The sequence below is a fragment of the Nematolebias whitei genome, chromosome 6 (genome assembly GCF_014905685.2).
Source record: "Nematolebias whitei isolate Nwh7 chromosome 6, NemWhi1, whole genome shotgun sequence".
Taxonomy (NCBI): domain Eukaryota; kingdom Metazoa; phylum Chordata; class Actinopteri; order Cyprinodontiformes; family Rivulidae; genus Nematolebias; species Nematolebias whitei.
In genome coordinates this window covers 37,551,913-37,577,289 of record NC_056503.1, presented here as the reverse complement: position 1 = coordinate 37,577,289, position 25,377 = coordinate 37,551,913, and the positions used below count along the sequence as shown (strand labels likewise).

Genomic DNA, 25,377 nt, shown 5'->3' with positions numbered 1-25,377 from the left:
TCGCAGCAGATGCTGCTGTTCCGACTCCAAAATAACAAAAATAATACACAACCAGTCAACGCCAAGAAAAACAACTTTTCTATATTAACATTTATATGTATCTGTTTAGGGATACAGGGAAAAATGTATACAAAAAATATGTCAAACATTTTTGTGTAATCTAATTAACAGAAAGCTTTGATTCCTGAACCTATTCCAGTTTTGAAACCTTCGTAGCATCAAACTGTTGAAGCGATATTTGAGCCGTCATGTGACGCAGTACTTTTCTAATTATTTGCCAGAAGCTCCGACTGCTTTTTATAAAGAATGTTACACCGTTTAAACTTAATTGCTTTTAGTAAACCAGAAGTGGAACTAAAAAGCATAAAATGTCAAACGTTTTACGTGAAGTCAAAGAAAATGTTAATTTATTAACTTTGTTTAATAAAATCTGCTTCAATCTTTTCTGTGTTCTAGTCTTTTTGTGATTCGTCCTCGAAGCCTGCTTTTGATTGAATCATTTGTGCACAGATTGTACAAAGTCCCTTTCGTGTTTGCGGACTCCTGTCACGTGATGCCCAAGATTTCATTTCTGCTTGAAGCTAAAAACTAAAAAGTTTTTTTTTTCCTCATTTCTTTCAAGCGTTCACTAAAATTCTTGTCGCTACTTCAACTTTGGATTCCTTGGACACAAGTCAGATGTTTCCTGTTCAACAGAAATGTCAAAATACCTGCTTTCTGGGAAACGTGGGTTAGTTCTCTGACATCAAATGCCTCAATCTGAAATGTTTGCACTTGGATTAAATGCTTTTTTTGCAAGATGTTTTGCTCCCTGTCACATATTAGGTTTTGTCACATTACCTGTCCTCTGATGTGCAAAACACAGCTACATTTGTGAAGCTTCGGTATTTAACCTGGAAGAGTCTCGGTGGCTGCATTTACAAACAAATAGTGGTTAAAATGAGGCGCCGATCAATGGAAGTTGATATTTAACTGTTTGCTGAGCAAATGCCAATATTTTACTCTCAGGAATTCAGCCATTCACAGTACAGTAGGTTCTCCTTTTTTGGACAAGGCAGCAAGTTTTTTTGTGATAAGGTAAGATGGCATAATTTAATAACTGGTTATTAAGGTTGTTGCATAGGTTCGTTGATTTTAGGAGTTGAATGCTTTAAGTTATCCTTATAGTGTTTGTGCAGGGTCTTATAAGTAAGCAAAGGTGCCATGAAAATCACCCTTTTTAATTTTTTACTTTAATTTTTGAATGCTATTTTAAGCTGGGGATCAAAAAAATGCCTCTGCTAAACTTTGTTTTGCCCCAAAATGTGACTAATATTATGTTGGAATCTTAAATCAGCCATGCTGATGGGCTTCAACGTCCTGGGTAAATGATAAAAAATGTTTTAGTCTTATTTGTGTATATGCTGCATCATCCTTTTATGACTTAAATGTGTTTTCAGGTTATTTGTTTAAAATGGATCGGGGTTAGGGTTTTTTTTTTTTTGTATTTTTGGGGGGAGAAATCGATTATATTTTAACTTTTTTGTGTGTACAAGTAAAAGTGAGTGTGAAAACAGAATCGGTGTGCAAATAATACTTTGAATAGGACACGTTAAATTTATTGCTATAGAAAAAAGATCAGCGGTTATGGCTCTCTGTTGAATTTGGGATTGTTTTTAAGGCCCTTCACAGCCAAGCGCAAGACTGTCAGAGATGGTTTTGGTTTATGAACCAGGACGACCCAGATCCTCCTTTAGCTGTTCCACTGAACAGAACAAGAACCTTTGAAGATTTAGCTTTTAACATCACCGTACCAAGACTGGACTGGCGTGCAGAGAATTTGAAAGGAATCCAAAATCTGGACACTTAAACTAAAGACCCATCTGTTCAGTGGGGATGTTACATACAGCTTTATCCTATAAGATAGCTACCACATTTTTCTGACGATGAGGCACACTTAAAATTCTTTAATTTTCTCAAAAATCGACAGTGAGCCTTATAATCCGGTGTGCCTTATGTATTAATTCTAGTTGTGCTTACTGACCTCGAACAGATTTTATGTGGTTATTGTGAATGAGTTGAATAAAGTTTGACTTATATGTTTTGTTTTGCTTAATGCACCTTATAATCCGGTGTCCCTTATGCATGAAAACAGACCTGTTCATTGTTAATGCACCTTATAATCCGGTGTCCCTTATGCATGAAAACAGACCTGTTCATTGTTATTGCGCCTTATAGTCCGATGCACCTTGTAGTCCGAAAAATACAGTAGTTATTTTTTCTGTAAAGCACTTTGATATGCATTTAACTTTTATGAAAGGTGCTATTGATATAAAGCTTGATCGAGTATTTTCTCTTAGTTACATTTTAAGGACATGGACCTCTGCCTGACACTCCTGTTGATTTGTCTCTGCTGCCAAGGAGCCACAGTAAAACATTAAATTCCTTTTAAATAATTCAAGATTATGTAAACTGACATGAATTTGTGCTGAATACAAGTTACCATTTAGACATTTTATTCAACAGAATGCGGAGGTGGCAGAAGATCAGTCAGCTCCTGTGATCCCTCTCATTCCTTTGATTCCCAGTCAACCCATAGAAGTAAGTTAAAAAATACATGTGTAAATATTTTTTTAACAGTAGCTACTTGGAATCTGATCATATGTTGTTTTGCTGATCTTGTCCGCAGAAAGAAGAAAGTGGTACACCAGATCCTGCAGCTCCCACAGAAGCAACTGTTCTTGCAAGTACTACCACAAATACCTCGAGTGAGACGTCATCGGAGGAAGATATGAATGACTGTCAGTCTGTCAGTCAGAGGCCCAAGTCCCAACAGACCATCACTGCTGCAATTCAGAAACTGGGAGTTCAGCTGTTACAACACCTGGAGACAACACCAGAGCAGCCGAATGTCATCATATCTCCTTTGAGCATTTCTCTGGCCCTATCTCAACTGGCTTTAGGTACAGAGGTTATTCTCTTATGCATGACTTTCCCACATTTGATTAATTTGTTCTACTGTACAATAGTCCCCGATTATTGCAGGGATTACGTTCCACAAACCCCTAGTGAAAAACCGCAAAGTAGGAACATTATATTTATTTTAGTATTTATATTTTAAGGCTTTATAAATCCTTCTCACATGCTTGCAATGTTCTAAACTCTTAAACCTACATAAGTTTAACAGCATACATATATGTCCAACGTCCAATGTAAAACTAAAGCCCCCAGTATACTCTCGTGTACGTCCATACGCAGAGATATGTAAGTACGCGGAGGTACGAGCGTACCCCCGCAGGGCATGTCGTGCAAAGCTCAATTTTTACGTACGTACGCGGTGTCGCACAATAAACTGCCCGGCGACGGACTGTTTTGTATGCGACACCAATGTATTAAATTCCTTTTCTTCATCACTGATCTGGCCTTTTCTTTTGTTTTTTGCCAAGAGGTAAATGATCTCTTCCTCCTCCGTTGATGCCATGACTGAAATGGGGAGAAATGAAAGAATTTGTCACAAACTAATTATAAACTCAGGTCTAGCGTGGCTGCGGGAGGGTCTGGAGATTTCCTGTTGGGCTGGTCTGATGTGTGGGCTGCAGGACCAGCGCTCCCTGTTTTTTTTAATTGTTTAGATATTTTTATTAACAACATATAAACACAGAACACCGCTGCGGCTGCCAGCTCTCTCTTTTTTTCCCCCCAACCTGTCAATCAATCCAGTAGGCGTGTCAGCAAATGACCAATTGGCAACCTTGATTTGTTCCGAAGGTAAACGCCCCTTGTCTGTGGAGCTGACCGCAGCTGCTCAAGGTGTACGCTCGAGTGTCAAGTCTGAACCCTCTGTGTACAGTACACGCGTATGTACGCGTGAACGGACGTACGCAGTAGTATACTTGGGGCTTTACTTTACTGCGGTGACGCACGGCTGAATAAAATGGGCAGAAGAGCAGCGCTGAGGGGGTATTTGTCCTTTCATGGCCGTCAAACAGCATTAGAACCATATTACTGCCTTAATTCTGATTTATTCAGACACGGACCACTCTGACATGTCTGCTTTGGGATCTCACCTGTTTGGGTCGTCGGCTGCGCACATCCGCTGAGTTCAGCAGCTGAATGAACGTCCATTTGGGTGATGGATCGCTTCCTGGCAGTATAGTATAGTCCCATATGAAGCTTAACTAAACTTTATTTCACCTCTGTCAAGGCCGGTCAGTACTCGGTGAAATGACAGTGTACGGCTGATTATTGTATGGCAAGCCATATTATCATATAATTGGATCACGGCTAATCCACTGATGCAATCAAAAGCCCGACACCAACCCGGCTCTCCCATCCAGCACATTATCATGGCCTGGCCTGCCCCGAATTCGGGTCGGGCTGGGCTTCGGGCCTGGATTAGAAATGACAGCTCTACCCTGCAGCGATGAAGCCTACTGCCCCATCCAGGTTGATGTGCACATGGATAACTGAGCTTCAGGAAGCTTCAGGATTATTTGAGACATTCCTGCCAGTTCTGTGAGCTTCATAGACAGCGTAGATTTGCGTTGTAAAACTTTCCCTCCATTTCGGCAGAAAGCAGCGGCCGGAAGCACTGTTGGATTCTGGGTAGTGGAGTTCTTTTGACTGGCGTTACAGTATAGACTTATTGAAAGAAAACTACAAAATGGTGGCGCCTGTCCAAAGTATTTTTTTCCGTTAACTTTTTATCCCATATCATCCCAATCACGTGTAATATTAAAGTTGACAATCATTGAAAAACCACAAAAGAGCGAGTTTGGGAAGGTCGAACCGCGAAGTAGCAGGGACTACTGTATAATGTACCATATTTTCCAGTTCTTCAGCTGAGACCACCAGTGTCCTCATTCAATTATTCTGCATCTCTTTCTTGTATTTATCTTTATAGGGGCAAAAAATGAGACAGAAGAGCTGCTGATGCATCATCTCCATGAAAACACTGTCCCCTGCTACCACCAGTCTCTGCGTAATGTTTTAGTGCAGCTTGGAAACCGAGACCTGCAAATTGCCACACGCATATTTCTGCGCCAAGGTTACTAGAAACATATAACCTTTGTTAGCTGATCTGTGCAGTATTCCTTAAAGTTGGCCTTTTGTTCGTCTTGGAGAATCTTTTGTAGCTCCTAGTGTTGACCTACGGAGCTGAACAGATTTCTTTGTTTCAGGGTTTGAAGTAAAGCAAGGGTTTTTAAGCGAATCTCAGCAGTTTTATGACTCTGAACCAGCAGCCTTGGAGAGCCTTCAGCAAGTAAACGAATGGGTGGAGAGCGCAACAAACGGAAAGATGACTGACTTCCTGTCTTCTTTACCACCTAATCTGCTCCTCATGCTCATTAACGCTGTCCACTTTAAAGGTAATTGACAATATCCCAACTAACTAACTTGGTTTTAACTTTAAAAATAACATTATTATTTTTAAAGCTGATGTTATGAAGCTATGTTATTGACTAAAACTGACAGCCATTTTGTGTCTCCTGCAGGAGAATGGAAAGCCCGGTTTGACCCAAACTTTACCTCCAGAGGTGTGTTTTACCTTGATGATTTGCACATGGTGGATGTTGATGTGATGGAAGATGCCAAACATCAGCTGAGTTGTTTCATTGATAATGAACTGGAGGCTCAGGTAAAAGACAGCTGGCGTTTTAGTAAAATATCACTCCTTGTCAGTTCAACAAGTCCAATTTATTTTTGTGCAAGAACTTCTGTTTTCAGTCAGTTTGAAAGAAGATTCCCAATTCAGAAGGAACAGTTACTTTTGTCCTTCAGCAGATCAGTTGATGTTCTATGTATATTATGCATTTCTTTGTACAAATATATTTTTAATCTATTTTAAGCCCTATCTATTTAAAATGTCATGGTCAAGGTTCAAGGTTCTTTATTGTCAATCGCATCACATGTGGTACATGAGGTGGAATGAAATTGTGCACACAGGTTCCCAGTTTCATCCAACAATATTAAAAATATAAATTGTAAAAGAGACAGGATCTAAGATATAAACTAAGAAACACGCTAAACACTTAGTAGTGCTAAACAATATGCCGAAAAAACAGCATATGTGTCATGCATGGTCATATTAAAGTCATTTTTTGTAGTTTTTATTTTTATAAAATCCAGTCTTTGATAAGCAGATTATTTTGGCCACAAACGTAGTTTTAAAGAAATGTTGCGAGGCTTTTAGAAGGCAATTTATACACAGTTTTGTTCTGTGCCTCAATAATTGGTTATTCATAATGGTTTAACAGTGAATTAATTTTTTTTATTTTTATTGACTGATAGTTTTTATAGTGTGATTTGACCCATTTTAAGTGTCAAGGTCGTAATAAATTTTCTGTCAAATTTCCTAAACTTACTTGAAGATGAAGTCATTGAAGAAATTGCTTCTGATTTATACAAAAAGTGATATGTACTATGAAACCATCTATTTTCTTTTATACAGGTAGCAAGGTTTCCATTTACAAAGCTGACGAGTTTGTTGGTGGTCATGCCTGAGTCTGGGCACGTGAATGTATCTTCACTCTCTGCGAAGCTGAATATCTCTGATTTGTATGAACGCCTTCCCAAAGAGACAGCTGTCCAGGTTAAAGTCCCCAAATTCAAACTGGAGTATTCTCAAGAGTTAGAAGAAGTTCTTACCAAATTAGGTAAAACAATTTTTTTGTCTTTGCAACTATTTTACAACACAGATTAGTTTATTGATAATATTTGACTGTAAAAAGGTAAGAGCAGTGTATTTTCTGAACTGACCCTCTCCTTTGCTGTGTTTTAGGCCTCGGAGAGATGTTCCTTAACCCCAACTTGGCTGATATTGCGGATGGCCCTCTGCTGGTGTCCAGTGTGATGCACAAGTCCAGCATGGAAATAAATGAAGATGGTGCGGAGGCTGCCGCAGCCACCAATATAATCATTTCTAGAGCGTCTAATCCAATTTTCCATCTCAGTCAACCCTTCTTCTTTGTGCTTATGGATGATGTGACTCAAATACCAATCTTCATGGGTGTCATCAACAACCCCAATCCTGGAGCTCCGATTCTGCAGAGAGTACAATTTGGAAGCAAAGACAAAGTGGGAATCCCGTTTGACAAGGATCATGGGGGTTCATTTGGAGGCCCTCCTAAGTAGGGACTAAAAACCTGTACATCTCTTCTAGGAAAGCTAAGACCAATGCATAAACAATGGAAACTTATTTTTTAAATAATAAATCACATTTAAAGCCTAATATTCTTTGGTCCGGGAATTCAAAAATTTTAATCCTATTATAATAAAAAAACAAGGTTCTGTCAAATTAACTGATGTTTCAAATTTCAACTGCATGTATTTTACAGGGTGTCAACATTTATTGCAAACATGTTTGAGTGTTATTGATTGAGCGTGTTCTCGGACTGCTTTAATTTGTTTTCTTATTTAGGAAAATAAATTGATTGATCTGAATCCCATTATTGTTACGAGTTAATGTTTTGACATCTTAAAAAAAGGAAAGAAATGTTGTGTTTGCAAGAATACTTTAATGAAAATAATAAAAATTAACAAATGGAGCACATTTACCATTCTAACACAAGACACTTATCAGTCTATGGCCGTGCTGTGCCCTCTCAGAGGGGATTCAGTTTATTATTATTTTTTTTTTCAAGGATCAGACAAATCCAGTATGTTGAAACTTTTTTTTTTTTTTTAGCCTTTTTTCTTACCAGATACAAAGCTCCATGTGGGTTTCTTGGTTAAAAATGCTTACTGTAAATCTACAAAACCGTTTCATCTTGAAAGCAGAAATACTGTATATGCTTATCTAGTATGCTGACATAAATACACAATAGAAAATTGGTTCTTTCCTCTCTACTCGTGCTTTACACATTTGTTTTTAAGTTTTTTCAATATTATGTCATATTTTTTTCCAACAGCAGTAATAGTCCTTGAACACATCTTACTATGCTCGAAGCGTTTGGTCATGGAAGCGCATGCGTTGTCACTTTTTTTTTTTTTTTAAATATATCTTCTATTTTTTGTTTCCTCTAACAAAAATAGATGCAAAGTGAGACATTGTCTTCATACAAACATTGACATCTCATGTTATGATGTAACTACTTTACAAGTTGCATTTGATATTAAAACTTGTACCATCGATAAAAACAATAACAAATATAAATCGTGTAGTTTCCCATTTTTGGTACGTCTTTGAACGCGTCCTTTATTTACCTGACGTCACTAAAATGAGTTTGGCGCTGAGAAACGCCTCGCTGGTCCCCGGTCAGTTTGGTGTTGCGCACGATGCACGGAGGCTTGCTGTTGTGACTTTTTAGAAACTGAAGTCAGATCTGTTAACGGAAACGGAAATCGACGACACATTTGACTCTTCGCGCGCGCTGTCTAACCCTTTGGCGCCACAGACATAACTTAGAAGCTCAGCGATAGTTTCGAAGAACACACCTGTCTAGCAGTTATTAAAGTCCATTTATATTTTGCTGCTAATTCTTCTTTTGGAACCATGACAAAACTGTCCGAGGGCGCGATAGAGGTATGGTTAATTTTACTCGTTCATTCATAACTGAAGTATTTTTAAGTAAAACCTTCCAACATTTTGATATTACAGAATTCTGTTGTGTCGTCTTTGTTAGCTGTAAAGCTAACTAGCAAGTAGTCATTTTGTGTTTACTGACAGTTCAATAAACCCATGTTAATTTAAAGTCGTTGACATTGACTTTAGACGCTGGTTTTTAATTTTTACACGTTCGTGTGACATTTAATTATTTGTGTTTCAGGCCTTGGGAAATGGCAGCGGTTGGAACGAAGCAGTTCTGCAGTTGGTGGTGAGTAAACCTGATAAAAACTATCATCGGAACTATTTTGTTTAACTTAATACAGCTCAGCTACATCTATTTCTTTCGTAATGTTTTCATTTTGGCAAACTACTGAGGTGTATTATCGCATCCATGTTGTCCCTACATTGATTGTCACTGACACACCGACTTAAGAAAATGTGAATAAAGATAATAATTATACATTTTAGGTTGTTAATTATATTCAGTTGCATTTCACGTGATGGCTTTTTAATTTAAATTAAGGATTAAAAAAAAAGTTACCGCCCTTTTTAAAATGGTGTTTAATATTCATGTACAAGGAAACATACTAGCATTAACTTAGGTATAATTTGTATACAAATGTTTTGCTGTATGACTAATCACACATGAGAGACTTGGTTGGAAAGCACACAATATAATACTAGTAAATATATTTCCAAAGTATCAAGAAGTATTGCTGTACTGATGAAGGCCAAGCAGGTATTAGATCATACATCACTCCATATTCAATTCAGTTCAAAAATACTTTATTAATTCCAAAGGGAAATTAAATGTTGTAACTCGTTAACCTCATTTCATTAAGAGATGTTCTAGATACTGATGGCTGTAGGCAGGAAGGATCTCTTGTAAAGGTCCGTTCCACAGCAGATCCGAAGAAACTGCCCACAGATGCTGCCAGATCCGTCCACCCAGACTCGGCTGGTCTCTTCCCCGGGCTGCAGGACCGCCTGAATTCCAGGCAGAACTCCTCTCAGTGCGATGGTCACTCCTCTCACGAGCCCACTGAGCTCCTTGTTGCTGTGGACAGCAAGCTGTAGGTGCTGGGGGATGATCCCGGTCCTTCTGCTTTCACGAGCCACGTTTCCTGCTAGTTCCAGGATCTCAGTGGTCAAGCACTCGAGCACAGCCGACAGGGAGACGGGAATGCATCTACGGAGCCTCCTTTTCAATTCATTTGATATTTGGGGCTGTAACTGAGATATTATGTGAACTTTTGAGATGTTAATCAGCTGCTCCAGGTTGTAAAAAAAAAAACACCCAACATATTGTCGTCATGGTTACGCATCATAACAAATGTCCGAAAGTAAAACAAGTTTCAGTAAAAAATCCTTCCAGCTGCACAGCATCCGATACCAGAGGAAACAATCATCCAAAAAAGGTGATTTACATCCAGGAAAAGAGGAGTTAAAGTTTCCAAAAGCAAAATCTATATATTTATTATATATTCATTTATATATTTATATAGTTTCTCCTTATTTATGTTAATTCGTGGAGGTCTGATGTAACAATTCTAAAACATTACATTCACTTTTATTTCTCCTGAAAGCAGTTCATATCATTCACAATACAGATTACAGGGATCATACGTTCAAATCTTACAATTGAAAATACAGAAATTTACAGATCTGGTTAAGTTCAAAACGCACAACAAATTTTGTTCAGGGCCATAAATGATAATTTACCTGGAACTATTCAAAGCTTGTTTCATTTTCAGGAAGGACGGTGTTTGTTAATTGAAAATTGATTGTGCACATTGCGTTTCTGTGTGAGGAGTGAAATGAGTATAAAGAAATGTTTCCATGAAATGTAAAGATATGAAAAAAGAACCCTGATGTTATGATATCAATGTATTTAGAAATGGTATCTGATCATGATCAATTTGTCATTAATGGTTGTGTTAATGAGGAACTAGACAAAAATTTAATTGATAACTAATGACGTACATGAACTTTTAGAACATACGCAAGATAGATGGAGGAAATGGGCCAGTTCGCTTTAGGGTGATGATGAGCGATGGACGTCACACTCTCTCATGTAAGCTTCTTTTATTATTGCGCTAACATTTTTACATATTGGTGCTCTAATGTGTTCTCTATTCATGTCCGTTTTAAGTTTTTACTGACAGGCTTGACATTTGGTCAATATTTTCTAAACGAAGTGCTCATAATCATGCAGAGAGGTTAAAGCTACAGCACGCTCTGTATCTGTTGATCGAGACTAAAATGCATAGTTATTGTTCAAAAGTGGTAAAAATGCAACCAGAATTATATTTTATTATCCTCATTCAGTAGACAGTACATTATCCTTTCTCTGCATTTTCCTTTGCAGGACATATATAGGTTAAAGGTCAGACTAGCTGTAATTTTAAGATTGAGCAGTTTGTCCTTTTAATTAGAAGCCTGGTAGTTTTTGTCTCTGGGCCTCCTGGTTTCCCGGGGCATAATTTATCCTGATGCATCATCAGGGAATAAATTAATGAGGCTCTATAGTTTTAAATAAATTAGAATGGTTGAACACTAGAAAAAAACGAAAAGCACAGTATAAATGCTGTCTATTTACTTTTTAAAGGTCAATGCGATTAACATTTCCATGACATTTGAAATGTGAGGGTGATGCACATTTTTATTGGCTTTTGTGGTTTTATTTCGCACCGAGTCAGTCTAGGGTTGATGCCTGCAAATTTTAAAGGAAAGGCCTAGAATTTCTTGAAGGAAGCATAACATTACGACTATCTTATGTTGAGAAATGAAATGATGGATTTATAGCAATGTTGGTCAAACAACAGTATAATGTGCAACCATGCAATATTTCTTGCTTGGTCCGTTTACTCATGGAGTAGATGAAAGACTGTCGGCTACAAGTTTTAGGTCAGCATCTGGTAAATGTGACCGAATTTTAGCTGTTTATGTATTTGCTAAAATCACTTTGCTGTGGCAGCTGCCTTGAATCCGGTTGACGCCAAATACTGTATACAATCGAAAACATTAACTTTCCATCTTTTCATGTGATATGAAGCCTACGGGATTTTGAAATCCTGACTACACAAACCTAACTGTTTATCTCTCTGCACATTTGCAGCTTTTATGCTCACCACCCAGCTGAACTACATGGCTGAGGAGAACATACTGGTCCAAAACTGCGTGTGCAATCTCAAGAGACACGTGACCAACATACTGAAGGATGGACGGTATGCAAACTCTGCTGGGCATTTTGTTCATTGGAAATACTACTTCTTTTTTTTTAAACACTTTTGGTAAGAATACCAAGAGTTATAAAATGCATACATGAGGCTGTATTTTCTCCGATTACAGGCGAGTCATAATCATTTTGGAAATCGATGTTCTTGATGAAGAGGTTGATGGTAGAATTGGAGACCCTACTCCTTACTTTGATGGTAAGACTTGCTGACATTTAGAGATGCACAGGCGATGCATGATATTCAAATGCATGCTCAATAAGCCATAATGCATGATAATGATTCTTAGTATTGTCATGGGTTAGTTGTAACGTCTTCTTGCAGGTCAAAATAAAAGCCTCCAGCAAGCGCCAGCACCAGTCCCTCCAGCCAGACCCCCACTACAGCAGCAACATAACAAGACTGAAGGTGAGTCCAGACATTAATGTTAGCAGCAGAACATGAACTAAAAGCTGGAGTCGGGTACTCTTTATGGAACAAAGGGAGGCAAATCACGTTTTCAGAAATGGGACACCAGATGGCAGCAATCATCTGTGGCAGATGAGGACTTGTGTGAACTACAGTGCATGGCAGCCATTGTGTGAACGTTTATGAAGCATTCACCCTATGGTGATCCATTTTTCTTTCATACGTACAGCATCTTTCTCGTTCCACAATTTTTGTGTTGTTTCAACAAATCGTATCTCAAATAAATGTTCAGCTCTTTCAGGACAATTCTGCTGTGACTTTTGGTATTGGTGCAACTTTAGCTTTTTGAAATATTGAGCCTTTTTTTCTCATAGAAAATGATGAGCTCATTTTACATCCTTCAAATCTTTAGATGTGTTTACAACCTTTTAATTCAATTCAATGCAGTTTGTTTATATAGCACCAAATCACAACAAAGTTGTCTCAGGGCAATTTTACTGTTTCTTTCATATTTTGTTCTGGTTCAGCTTCTTTCAGCTTCCTTGTGCAAATGTAAAAAAATTTTCAGCTGTTTTGTGCCCCTTTCAGATTCTTTCCACTAACTTCAACATTTTTGTGCTTCTTCTAAATTCTTTCTGCTAATTTCAGCTTGTTATGCTCCTTTCAGCTTATTTATGCAAGTTTCAGTTTGTTTGCTATTTCAGCTACAATTTAGCTGTTTTTAAGCCAATTTTTAACTTTTTTTCACAGTCAAATTCAGCAAAATATGTGCTTTCTCCACTTCCTTCTGGTAATTTAAGCTTCTTTCTTTTAGACATTTTAGCTTATTTTCAGCTGTTTTTTAAGTTCGGCTTTATTCAGATAATATCCACTTTTTAGTGGTCATATCTGCTTCTTTCAGTCCAACTGGGTAAACATATGTTCATTCTGCTTTCTTCTGCTAATTTAAGTAAGCTTGTTCTACCTTTTCAGCTACTTTTTATAGCATTTTAGCATTTTTCTGCTAATTTCAGCAGTTTTCAGATAAATTTAAGTTATTTTCGGTCATTTCTGCTACTTTCAGCACAATTAACTTCTTTCTACTAGTTTCAGCTTGTTCCTGCTATTTCAGCTATTTTTTTAGCTGTTTTGTGCAAAATTTTGCTTTTTCAACTAATTCCACTTTTTTGTTTTTAGCTCGTTTCAGCTCCTTCCACTTATTCACTCCTGGTAGTTTAGCTTCTTTCTGCCTTTTCAGCTACTTTTCAGCAAATTTTTTGCTAATTTCAGCTTTTTCAGCTAATTTCCTAATTTTTGTGCTCATTTCTTCTTTTATTTTAAATCTAATTTAGCAACATTGTGTTCTTTCTGCGTTCTTCTGCTAACTTAGGCTTGTTCTTTAATCCCAGCTACATTTCAGCAGGTTTTAGCTAATCTTAGCTGTTTTTCAGCAATAAGCATTCACACTGCATTTTCGCAGGAAATGCAATTTCTCTAGTTATGTTTGTCGTTGTACGAGTTTATATTTAACAAAAAATGCAGCAGCAACAAATTCTAGTAGTGTGTAGATGAGGTGAGTCCAAATAAAAGTATTTCATGAAATAAACGGAGACTGTTGGCGTCACAATCCAGCTGTCAGATTGTTTGTGATGTCGTCTTGCATGTGATTTAGGTTTTCATTCCTCAAATCTGCCTTGTGGGAATTAAGGTTGAGGCAACCATCCTCCTCATCAGCACAGTCCTTGTTCATTTCTCTACGTGCGCTGCTTGATCTGGGGGCTTAATTACCAGAAGTGCAGCGGTTGGCAAAGAGTGCGTGGACTTAAATGGACACTTTGAACTCTAATCCTCCGCGTGAGACGCACACAAATCAAATGTGCAGCGCTTATTCAAACGCAAAATCTCCAAGTCAGGCAGCACTTCTCTCTTGAGGAAGAGCGGCTCGAGTTTGTTGCAGCATTTCACACCCTGCTCTGATTCTGTGAAACGTGAATCATGTTTCTCACCAAAATGCTGGATCGCAAATCTCCAGCAGCTCCAGTTGATAACGTGTTTGTTTCCTGTGTAAATCTCTCCTGCTTGCAAGACAGTACGTTTCCCTTTGATGAAATGTTTCCCGTGAAGTGAGATAATTACTGTGATTAAGCAGTTGCAATTAAAAAAAACTTTGGTTTTGGTAATTTGCCTCTGAATAATGCATGCATCTTTTTTTTTTAATATATATATTTTGGACTCCATCATTACATTTCATGGATCATGTGTTTTTCCTCATCATTTCTCAAACAGTGAGCAGAGGTTACAAAAGAGATTTGTTCAAGACGGCTCCATCTGCTACACCAAATACTCCAGGGGGGGGCTCCAAAGTTGTGCCTATTGCCAGCCTCAACCCCTACCAGTCCAAGTGAGTATGCACAACTCCTCAGTTTTTAAGCAGTAACAGTAAAATGCACTTTTATTGCAAACATGACACAAAATGTCAATATTTTAATGTTTGTTTGTATTGTAACCATCTGTTCATGAAACTTCCTACGGTTACCTGAGGCTTTAAACTGCCTGTGACATCAAATGTTCTTAATGAACTTGAATGCATTATTGGAAAGATCACATTAATAATATATTACAACAACAACAAACAAATTATTAATCCTGCTGAAATAAATCGTTGAGTTCACTTTGGTTGTGCCGAGTTAAAAAATGTATCTATTGTGTTGGATAATTTAATTATCCTATCATAACTCATTAAATAAATGGCCACAAAGAGGACAACAAGAAGGTCTTGTCAACCCATATTTACTCGTGCAAGGTGTGCAGCAATTGAAAAGACAAGCATACAGTGTGTTGCATGTCGCTCCATAATCTCCAAGGTCTGCCCACGGAGGAGTCGGCAAAAGCTTAAATACGTGTTATCGGACAGAGGGAGGTCAAGACGACCTCTGCTTCACAGCTCAAAGTTCCTGAAGGCATCAGAGTTTATTGGTTATCAGACTCTGAGCAGACAAAAAAACTTCACACACGTGGTTCTATGTTAATTTGACATCAGTAAGTGAAACATCCATGACCTTTACATAAAGAGATGGATGTCAGTCATGTGACTAAATGGATAAAATCATGTGGGTAATGCCAGATTTCTAAATGAAGCCTTATTAGCTGATTATATAAAATAAGTCCTATTTATTTAAGACTTCCAACTCTATAATGTTTATAATTTCACTTTTTATTTATATTTTTCTTTTGTTGGTATTTACCCCCACCCTGCACATCAGTCAGCCTCTGTGTAATCTCTATATTTGTTATATGCAACAAACAGTTGACTCAATATATTTTACAAGGTTCAGTTGTAAAAATAAATCCGTATCTAATCACACTAATACTGTGCATGCAGGTGGTTTGCTACTATCAAAGACTGTTTGCCCTTTATTTAGATGGATTATTCACCAAACACTGGTATTTCTGATAACATTATTAAAGACTACATTATGTTGACACCAGCCAGTGCACAGTCGGCACTCTTACTGTGCTTTTTACTCTTAATTAGTTACCTCAGTGTCTTTCTACAGCCATATGCAGCGGAGCTCAGTTAATGATGCAGGTTTAGGATGTCGTATACATTCCTAAAGACCACCTGGGGACAGATTAACAGCTTGAGTTGGTGAATAAACGACTAAATCAAGGACATTTAAACTGTAAATCACTGGCCTATGTGAGCTTCTATGTTTAAAATCTCTTAACAGGTGGACAGTCCGTGCCCGTGTAACCAACAAGAGCAGCATTCGTACGTGGAGCAACTCTCGGGGTGATGGCAAACTCTTCTCCATGGAGATCGTAGATGAGAGTGTAAGTAACATTATTGCTCTTTTAATTTTTGGCTGTGTTACTCTTGCGCTGAAAATGTTGTACGGTTTCTTTTATTTTTAACAATTCTCATAAAAAATGTTCTTGCAGGGTGAAATCCGCGTTACTGGCTTCAACCAAGAAGTGGACAAGTTTTATTCTTTGATCGAAGCTGGCAAGGTGAGACTCTTCTTCCAGATAATGATTCAGCGTGTCGAAGCCCTCCGCCAAAACTGCCTTTCACGTTGCCGTTGAAGACAGATTTGGCGGCACGCTGTTCCGTCAACAGCTGCCAGCACTTTGTGAGTTAAAACCACAGAGACTGTGAATGAGTCATCTGGCAGCACCGCACCCATACAATAAGAAGCTTATGATCATCTGCCAGCCTTTGTTGATGCCTTCCACCTCCCCTGCTGTCTGAAGTCCTATCTTGTTTGAAAGATGCAGTTAGGTGAAATGCTCCCCAGGTTTCTGATTAACATGTGCTTCATCCATCTGTGTGAACCAGGTCTACTACTTCTCCAAAGGTTCGCTGAAAATTGCCAACAAGCAGTACACGTCGGTGAAAAACGACTATGAGATGACGCTCAACGGGGAGTCCACCATCATCCCCTGTGAGGACAGCTGTGACGTTCCCGTGGTGCAATGTGACTTTGTCTCCATCGGTGACTTGGAGAACAGAGACAAGGATGCCATTGTTGGTAAGAATCTGATGCATCATGGGACACCTAAACTTCAGTTGACAGCAGCTGTAACATGACTCGGTTTGATTTGATTCCACTTTTTTGTTGAGTGAATGTTTATGGAGCATTCACACTACAGTATTGCGATCCATTTTTTTTTCTCCGTACGTTTTTCAGCATCTTTCTCGTTCCACAGTTTTTCTGTTATTTCAACAAATCGTATATCAAAATGTTCGGCTCGTTCAGGAAAATCCTGCTACGACTTTTGGTATTGGTGCAACTTTAGCTTTTTGAAATATTTAGCCTTTTCTGACATTTTTTTCCTCAGAAAATGAACTGAGCTCATTTTACATCCTTCAAATTTTTAGAGCTGTTTACAACTTTTACTGCTCCTTTCACATTTTGTTCTGGTTCAGCTTCTTTCAGCTTCCTTGTGCATATTTAAAGTTTTTTTTTTTCAACTGCTTTTAGCTAATTTCAGCCTTTTTTTAGCTACTTTTAGCTAATTTTAGCTGTTTTGTGCTCCTTTTAGATTATTTCTGTTTACAACATTTTTGTGTTTCTAACTTTCTGCTAATTTCAGCTTGTTATGCTCCTTTCAGATTATTTCTGCAAGTTTCAGCATTCTATGCTATTGCAGCTGCTATGTAGCTGTATTTATGCTAATTTTAATTTTGTTCAGCTAATTCCACAATTTTTGCACTCATTTAAGCTTTTTTCAGCTTAATTCAGCAAGAATGTGCTCTCACCACTTCCTTCTGGTAATTTAAGCTTCTTTCTGCCTTTTTAGCTACTTTTCAGCTGTTTTTGTCTAATTTCAGCTTTTTTCAAATAATTTCCAATATTTTTTGCTCATTTCTGCTTCTTTCAGCCCAATTGGGCAAACTTCTGCTGATTTAAATTTGTTCCACCTGTTCAGCTACTTAGCTGAAAAGACTTTTACCTAATTTCAGCATTTTTCAGATAAATTCTAATAATTTTGTGGTAATTTCTGATACTTTCAGTCTAAATAATTTATTTCTGCTAGTTTAAGCTTTTTCTGCTATTTCAGCTACCATTTAGCTGTTTTGTGTTTTAAATTTAGCTTTTTCAGCTATTTCACCATTTTTAAAACTCATTTCAGCTCCTTCCACTTCCTTCTGGTAGTTTAAGCTTCTTTCTGCCTTTTCAGCTACCTTTCCCCCCTAATTTCAGCTTTTATGCTAATTTCTGCGTATTTAAACATAATCGTGTTCTTTCTGCTTTCTTCTGCTAACTTTGGCTTGTTCTTCCATTTCAGCTACATTTCAGCATGTTTGTAGCTCATTTCAGTGGTTTATTCAGCAAGTTCTTTAGCAATAGGCGTTCACACTGTATTTTTGCAGGAAATCAATTTCTCTAGTTAGGATTATGCATAAAGTTTAAAATAGTATCTATGTGGGTATGCTGGCTGGGAAAGTTTGGTCTTTTTTGGAAGTGGGGATTCTGTGGAGTGGTGAGCAAACTTTAACTTACCTGCAGTCTGAACAATTTGTTTAAAAAAATCAGAAAGAAAATCTCATGAAGAGTCAAGTGAACAGCTAGTCAGATTGGGAGCATTCCAGAGGATTTTCATCACCAAAACCAACTCATGCCTCAACAATTTCATACAGGGTCATGTAAAAACTAAGTTTTTCACCAGACTGTCGTTTACCCAAATTTAAATGGCTGCAGTATGAATTCATGTACCGTTAACGCCTCTGTTAACTGTACACGTTGGTCTTAACTTGAAAATTTTAGGATTAAGTCACGTTTTTGTGAGCAGAGCCTTAAACTGAGGTTTGTCCTTTACAGCAGTGATTTGTGAGGCTGAGTTGCGTAATATTGTTACATCACCCACATCCTGACCTGTCAAAATGAGTCGGTGCTAAAGTTTTTTTACGTCATCATAAAATAAAAAAGGGGGAAAGGTAAATAATTGAATACTTTTTAAGAAGACTCACTATCATTTTAAGTATAATGTGTTACTTTGCCATCATTTAGTTTTATTCAATAAACATTTAAGCAGATTTGCATAATACACAACACCGTAGTGTTTAAACAGTCGCCTCAAATAACAGACTGCACTAAACCACGTGGCTAACGTGGACGAGTCCACATGTTTTGTGCACTTTTTGAAGCTTCATCACATTATTTGTCTTGCACACTGCGTGTGTGCGTGTGTCTCTCAAAAATGACAAATGAGCTAATGCTCAGCCTACATCCTGCAGAGGTGTTCTCTAAGCTTCCTATAATTAGCTATTATGTGTACGGTTTGTTGTGCAGGGTGGTGACGAGAACTCTGAAGGATTGAGGTAATTGCTATACTATGGAAGATCAAATGTGTGTTAATAAATCTGATTTAGTGCAGTGGTCTGTCGTGCAGATCGACTGCATGCTACAACAAAGGTTTAGACATGAATTGATGGGGGAAAAAAATCAAAATATTTTAAAGATTGCATCTGCAGTTGCTATTGGAGTAATTTTTCTCCTGCATACCAACATCATGCATATTTATTAATTGCATGCTCAGGGTTAGAACTGAAAGGGATTAGAATTAAGAGGACAAATCTTGATGAAGCTACTTTTTCAACCAATGGCTTCACATCTTGTGCTTGATCCTAATTGTTAATGAGCCTAGTCTGAGTCTATACGTCACATGTTCCAGGGAAAGATTAAAAAACAACTCGATCGTCAGACACTTTTAACATTCAGATTTTGTCAGGTCAGTCTAGTCAAAGTATGTCTGCTGATCTGTGGAAACTGTTTGAATACCATTTATTGTTTCAGTTTCAATAGTTTGAATGTACCAGTACTTACCAGTGATGGTTGAAGCAAAACACATATTTGCGCTGTCAATCTAAAAGTAAGATTAATCTCATGGGATTGTTCTATTTTATTTGTTTTGTGCCAGTTGAGTTTAACAAATGTTATCTCGGGTAGTTTGACAAATTGGACAAACCCAATTTGATTTCCTTTAGAAAATTCAGTACAGGTTATAAGACAATTTTAGATACATGCTAGAAAACTAGGTTTAGAATCGGGTAGTTGTTAACAGACACAATGTCTTAACTAGAGCCTGAACTATTTGGAAATTGTGGCTATTGTTGAAACGGATATTGGAAGAGGCGGGCAAATGCCAATAACTGATGTACATTAGTCCCTCGTTTATCGCAGGGTTTTCAGTACCTTGCCCCCCGCAGTAAGTGGAAAAACTGCAAAGTAGGAATAGTAGTAAGTAGTAGTTTATTTTAGTATTTATTTATATTAAAGTGTTTTAAACCCTTCCCACACTCTTGCAATATTCCAAACAATTATTCTGAACTCTAAACGTTCTAAAAGAGCACAGAATGTCATGATCTCTGCTCTCTCTGCCTCCGGCTGCTCTCTGCCAGTGCTCTTGGTCACGCCCACTTCTCTGCTGCAGAGCGGAGATCCTGACATGCTGCAGGAGGAGGCTTCTCCTGCAGCTGTGGGCTGCTCACAGGTGCAGCAGGTGCTAAATAATTTAAAATAATTTATAAAAATAAAAAAAAACGAAACCCATGCCGATCGTGCGGATCATCCATCAGTTAGCCAAATGTGTGTCATGTCCAATCTTACTTAAAAAAAAAAGCGAAAGAGCCAGTCCACGAAAGTTGAACCACGACGTAGTGAGGACATAATGTAATGGCTGAAAATTTTTGAGCTCTGTTCACCCCCAAGGATCTTAAGTAAACAGCTACTTGTAAATCTGTTTTAACACTTGAAGTCTTCCTAACTCGCGTTCACTTTTTCTATCCTCCACTATTCGCACTATTCGCCATAAAAGTTATCAAAAATATGAATTGAACAAAGAAACCCCCTTCCCTGTTCATTGTTGAAACAGTCTAATTTACTAATGCTGAACTATTTTACTTCTACGTTAAATTTATTGTTCTGGCTAAAATTATATAGGCAATAGCCTGTTTGGTTATTTAAACGTTAGCTTGCTAACTTTGAGAGACGTGTAGCTAATGACTAGCGGGTTGGAGGATTGGAGCTAATTTATTATTGTTGATTTATTTTATAGAACAGTTAAAATAAACTTACTGTGCTCTGTTCAGTAATATACACTACACAGTATTGCTTGCTGCTTTGGCTGTGCTGAAAGTGACAGCTAAAGTGAACGGCCATGACTTGAAAGTAGTCTGCATTCGCCCTCTGCTGGATACATTGTGCAATTACATTGTGTGCAAGTAAGGGCACATCTGGTTCCCACTTCCCAGCGTTTTAAGGGTAAAAATTAGAAGTGCTTATATCCGCGCATAATGGGACAATTGTCACCGATACAGATAGGTCCCCAAATGTCTATCGTCTAAAAATATTGGGCCCTACCAATATATCAGTTGTGCTTTAGTCGTAACTGATTTGTGTAACGGTGATTTGTTTTGGATTGCAGATGTGATCGGAGTGTGCAAGAGTGTGGACGAGGTGACCCGCCTCACAACAAAGACGAACCGTGAAGTTTCCAAGAGAACACTAAGTCTGATGGACATGTCTGGGAAGATGGTGACAGTCACACTGTGGGGAGAGGAGGTGAGCAAAGACTGAACTGTGTAATGGAGCACAGCTTTGAGGGCCAGCCTTTTGAACAGGCTTAGAATGTGAGAGTAACAGAGTTTATTCTGATGGTTATAGATCATCATACACCTTTTTATTATTATCATCTTTGTTTTTCTTAGTTGAACTTAGGTTTTTCAGTATGAAAGCGGAATATTTTAGGAACTGAGGTTTTGTGTAAAACTGTTACGTCAAAGGTTGCTTTAAGCAGTTTTAGGTCATTCTAATAAATTAAACAATGTTTTGTTTAATAGAAGCAGATAAATTTGAACTTCTTTATAAAGTCAGCAAACTCCTTAAATGTATCTGTATTGAGTTTAGTCTTTTGTTTCTCTTAACAAGAATCACCTTGTTTCATTTTTTTTTGACAAGAAGCCCATATTCTGTAAGATAAAAAAAACAAAACAAAAAGTGTAGTTGGTTAAAGGACAATGGCGATGCCGCATTGCAAGTGTTCAAATATTTTCCTCTTTGTATGAAGGCGTTATGCCCCTAACCATCTCCATCACACACTCTTCCCCGTCTATTCTTGTTTCTCCTCTGATATTTGCAGATTATTGTAATAAAAAGTATTTAACGAATATGTAATTGTTAGCTCAAAAAAAAGAAAGAAAACAGAAGTGTCTTCTTTAATCAGTCTGAAGTGTACTGCGTGTTCAGTGGTGACGAGTGTGATGACGTGATTTGAGGTTGATCATAAATCTGAATTTTTCAAATGTTAAACGGATTAAATGCAACAGTTTTAATGGCTTTTTTTGTTGTTGTTGTTGGGCGCAGGCAGAAAAGTTTGATGGCGCTGGACAACCTATTCTTGCCATTAAGGGTGCAAAGCTCTCAGACTTTGGAGGCCGGTCGCTTTCTGCGTCCTTCAGCAGCACCATGATGATCAACCCTGATATCCCAGAGGCGTACAAGCTCAGAGGCTGGTAAGTGAGCCTGGAGTTTTGCAGAAATTACCCAATGGACCATTTTTATAGAACTCGTGTAACAGGTGCTAAGCATGGCACGTCTTAATTTCCAGGTGCTTCTGTTATTTAAACCCGCTCTCTGCTTATTTCATGCAGATAGGGCTTTTAAAATCTAAATACTCCCAGAATTTAAATGGAAGGTTTTCATTGTTCAAGCTGCACGAGTGCATGTTCTAATTCTCATTATCAGGATTAGCTTTCGCACCCCCATCAGCCACAATGTGGGGGTGCTTCACTGAAGCATTACATAGAAATGGAAATCATGGTTAATCTGTGAATAATTTTTTTCAAGTCTTCTTACTGACTTTCTAAACGAAATGAAATCCAGACTTATCTTTGTGTGATTGTGCTGATTTGAACGTTTCTGTTGGGTTTAGTTTGTTTTCCAAGGGTTGGCTTGTATCAGTTGATTCATTCTGCATCACCTAAATTATTTCTTGTCCTCAAAAAAGAACAACATTAATTAGGAATTGTATGTTTTTTTTAAATATATACCAATATATATATACATATAAGTATAAAATGACCAAACTTGCATTATTTTAAAATGATCAAACGTACGTTCTTTGTTACACAGACTGGTCATTTTATAGTTCTTGTTAAGCTGGCTGTGTTGACAGCTACTTTGACATGATGAAAATATTTCTTTGACTTCCTGTAGTGCCAGATGATGCCCATTCTGGCATAGTTTTACAAGTCAAAGTCTTTTTTTCTTTTTCTTTATTCTTTGAAATATGTGCTAGTTTGTGGTCCAGTGTAAATCTTTATGCCGGTTGTAAACTCCTGTTTTTTTTACTTGTTTGTTTCATTTTGCGAGTTCAGTTGCTTTGGGATAGAAAATGTTAATTAAGATCACTCCAGGTTGCTATGCTGTTACACCATTAACACCTTGTTGCATAGAGTTTATAGACATTTTGTGTTCTCTTCTATTTAATGACATTTGTGTACTTTTCGTTCTCATTTGGACAGTCTGGGGTAATGAACCTTGCATTCTTTGGTTGGTGTACGCCCCCGCAGATGAAAGCTTGGTCAGTGTGGGTCTTCTGTAGATAGTGGGCTCCTGCAGGTTTTCAAGCATACACTAATGAACTGTTTAAAAGTCACAGATGTTTGGAGGCGAGACCTGACTCATTACACTCAATCCAAGTCAATCTGCATGAAGCCTGCAGAATGTTGACGAACTGTCAAACACTTGTGAATAAACTGAAAACAATACTGTTTTTATTAATAGGCTTGTCGCAATAAACAAATCAATTATTCGTGTGATAAATGAAAATTATCAACCTCCTTTTCATTTATCGGCTTAATCGTTTCTCCGTGTCGCTCTCTTTCTGAAGACACTGGATGACAAGGCTCAACTCCGGTGCTCTTCAGTGACCCCTCCCATTCTCTCTTCTCTTTGAAATCCGTTTGAACCGTCCAAAATAGCATTTTTGGATCATTAAAAGCAGCTAAGCTGAGAAGCTAACCTATGAGCTAAGCTAACAAGCCGATCTCAGGGAAAAAACCTCCATCTTGTCGAAGATCCAAAATTCATGGTTGAAACCCATGCCTTCATGTAAAAAGTTGTTTTTCCTTGCAAAAAGAAGTTGAGAACTTGTTTACTGTTTTTTTTTTTTTTTTAATTAAAAGCTTTGTGTGAAAAATGCTATGCTAAACAGCTCAATCCACACAGAGCATCCATCATTTTGAAAACCAAAGAGAGACAGCCTATGTCATGTTAAGGGGCCTCCGTCCCATTTTTCTTAGAGACACGCTGCTTGCTCCCTCACTATCCATCCTTCGGTTCAAACTGTCTTATCCTGCCATCCGGTGGTCGAAAACTGGTACTACTTGCAAAACAAATTAACAAACATTTCTTCTTAAATTTGACAACAATTACTAATTATTGTCAAATTTCAAACAATATTATCGTTTAGCGCTATAATTTCTCAGACAATTAATCGCCCAGCAAAATTTGTTATCGTGACAGGCCTATTTATTAGTTGTTTTCTCTTATTGTAACTAGGGATGGTGACGATCCTGTATCGGTATCTGGCTCCAATACCAGCATAATTTACATATCAAATTTTTCAGATCCATGATGTCTGTGTATGATGAAACTTCTCATGTGATTCCCTGCCAGCGGCTCTGCACGTTGGCTTCAAACTATGGAATGGATTTCCTGAGCGGAGGCGCGTCTCATGAACCCAGAGTAATAAGACCCGCCTCACATTCAGGAAATCCATTTCATAGTTTGCAGCCAGCTACAACGTGCAGTAGCATTGTGGCTAACAGCTAACCAACTTTTCATCTAAACATGTCCGCTGTGTGGACGTATTTTACACTAAACACCACAAAACAAGACGGCAACGTGCAATGTCTTCAGAGCCATAGCACCACATTAAACCGTGGTTAAATTAGTTTTACGTTGGACATTCGAGCTCGATTGCTTAAGCGGTGCGCTCTCCTCGCTCAACCCGAAGCAGGCAGTCTGAGCCCGGCCAGCTGTGCCCAATCCGCCCCACTCAGTCTGCCCGTCTCTGAGGAGGGGCAAACTGAGCGCGGCAGACTGAAATCAGACTGCCTGCTTCAGACTGAACAAGAAGAACACACCACTGAAGCCATGGAGCTCGAATGTTTACAGAGAAGTTGCTAAACTTCATCGTAATTAATGATCAACTGCTGTCATGTGTAGATAACAAAGGATTTCACAGTTTGATACTTGCAGCCAAGATATAGTTTCCCCTTCTGGAGATATTTATCAGTACAACAGTAGACAATCATAAAAAAATATGAATTAAAAAATACAAGAAAGTTATATTTAAAAAAAGAAAAGAAAGAAAAACAGCTACATTATAAAGTGATGTAAAATACTAAAAACAGGAACATGTCTGTGTTGGTTTACGCCATGAACTTAGCAGATGTTTAAAGACATTAAATTTTTTATTTTATTTTGTTTTATTCATTTATTCATTAATTTAAAGGAAACAAAATAAACTAAACAAATTCATCAAAAAGAAAATGAATGAAAAGAGTGCAGAAAGAAGAAAAAATTTATCTGTCCCTTTATTAAAAAAACAAACAAACAATCACTTAAATTAATCACTTTAAATCCACTTTAAAGCTGGGAATAAAAAAATGTTTTGTGTTAGCAGAATTTAATTCCAACTTTGAAACTTATCCAA

At 37.8% G+C, this 25,377-nt stretch overlaps 2 protein-coding genes across 2 annotated transcripts in view; both read left to right on the top strand.

Moving 5' to 3' along the window:
- Positions 1-1,028: 1,028 nt before the first annotated feature.
- serpinf2b (serpin peptidase inhibitor, clade F (alpha-2 antiplasmin, pigment epithelium derived factor), member 2b) lies at positions 1,029-7,515 on the top strand. Its single transcript, XM_037678248.1, has 9 exons — positions 1,029-1,077; positions 2,340-2,408; positions 2,506-2,580; positions 2,669-2,942; positions 4,883-5,026; positions 5,160-5,348; positions 5,475-5,617; positions 6,431-6,635; positions 6,761-7,515. Exons 2-9 carry the CDS (start codon positions 2,355-2,357, stop codon positions 7,111-7,113), a joined length of 1,437 nt encoding a protein of 478 aa, XP_037534176.1. The 5' UTR covers positions 1,029-1,077; positions 2,340-2,354; the 3' UTR covers positions 7,114-7,515.
- An 871-nt stretch (positions 7,516-8,386) lies between these two features.
- The window catches only part of rpa1 (replication protein A1), a 36,020-nt gene continuing 19,029 nt past the window's right edge, over positions 8,387-25,377 (top strand). The window contains exons 1-12 of the mRNA XM_037677856.1: positions 8,387-8,503; positions 8,748-8,795; positions 10,523-10,601; positions 11,646-11,754; positions 11,879-11,961; positions 12,088-12,171; positions 14,437-14,551; positions 15,882-15,984; positions 16,093-16,161; positions 16,490-16,682; positions 21,082-21,218; positions 22,020-22,168. Coding sequence (XP_037533784.1) covers positions 8,474-8,503; positions 8,748-8,795; positions 10,523-10,601; positions 11,646-11,754; positions 11,879-11,961; positions 12,088-12,171; positions 14,437-14,551; positions 15,882-15,984; positions 16,093-16,161; positions 16,490-16,682; positions 21,082-21,218; positions 22,020-22,168 — 1,199 coding nt within the window. The 5' untranslated portion in view covers positions 8,387-8,473. The remainder of the gene's footprint in view (positions 8,504-8,747; positions 8,796-10,522; positions 10,602-11,645; positions 11,755-11,878; positions 11,962-12,087; positions 12,172-14,436; positions 14,552-15,881; positions 15,985-16,092; positions 16,162-16,489; positions 16,683-21,081; positions 21,219-22,019; positions 22,169-25,377) is intronic.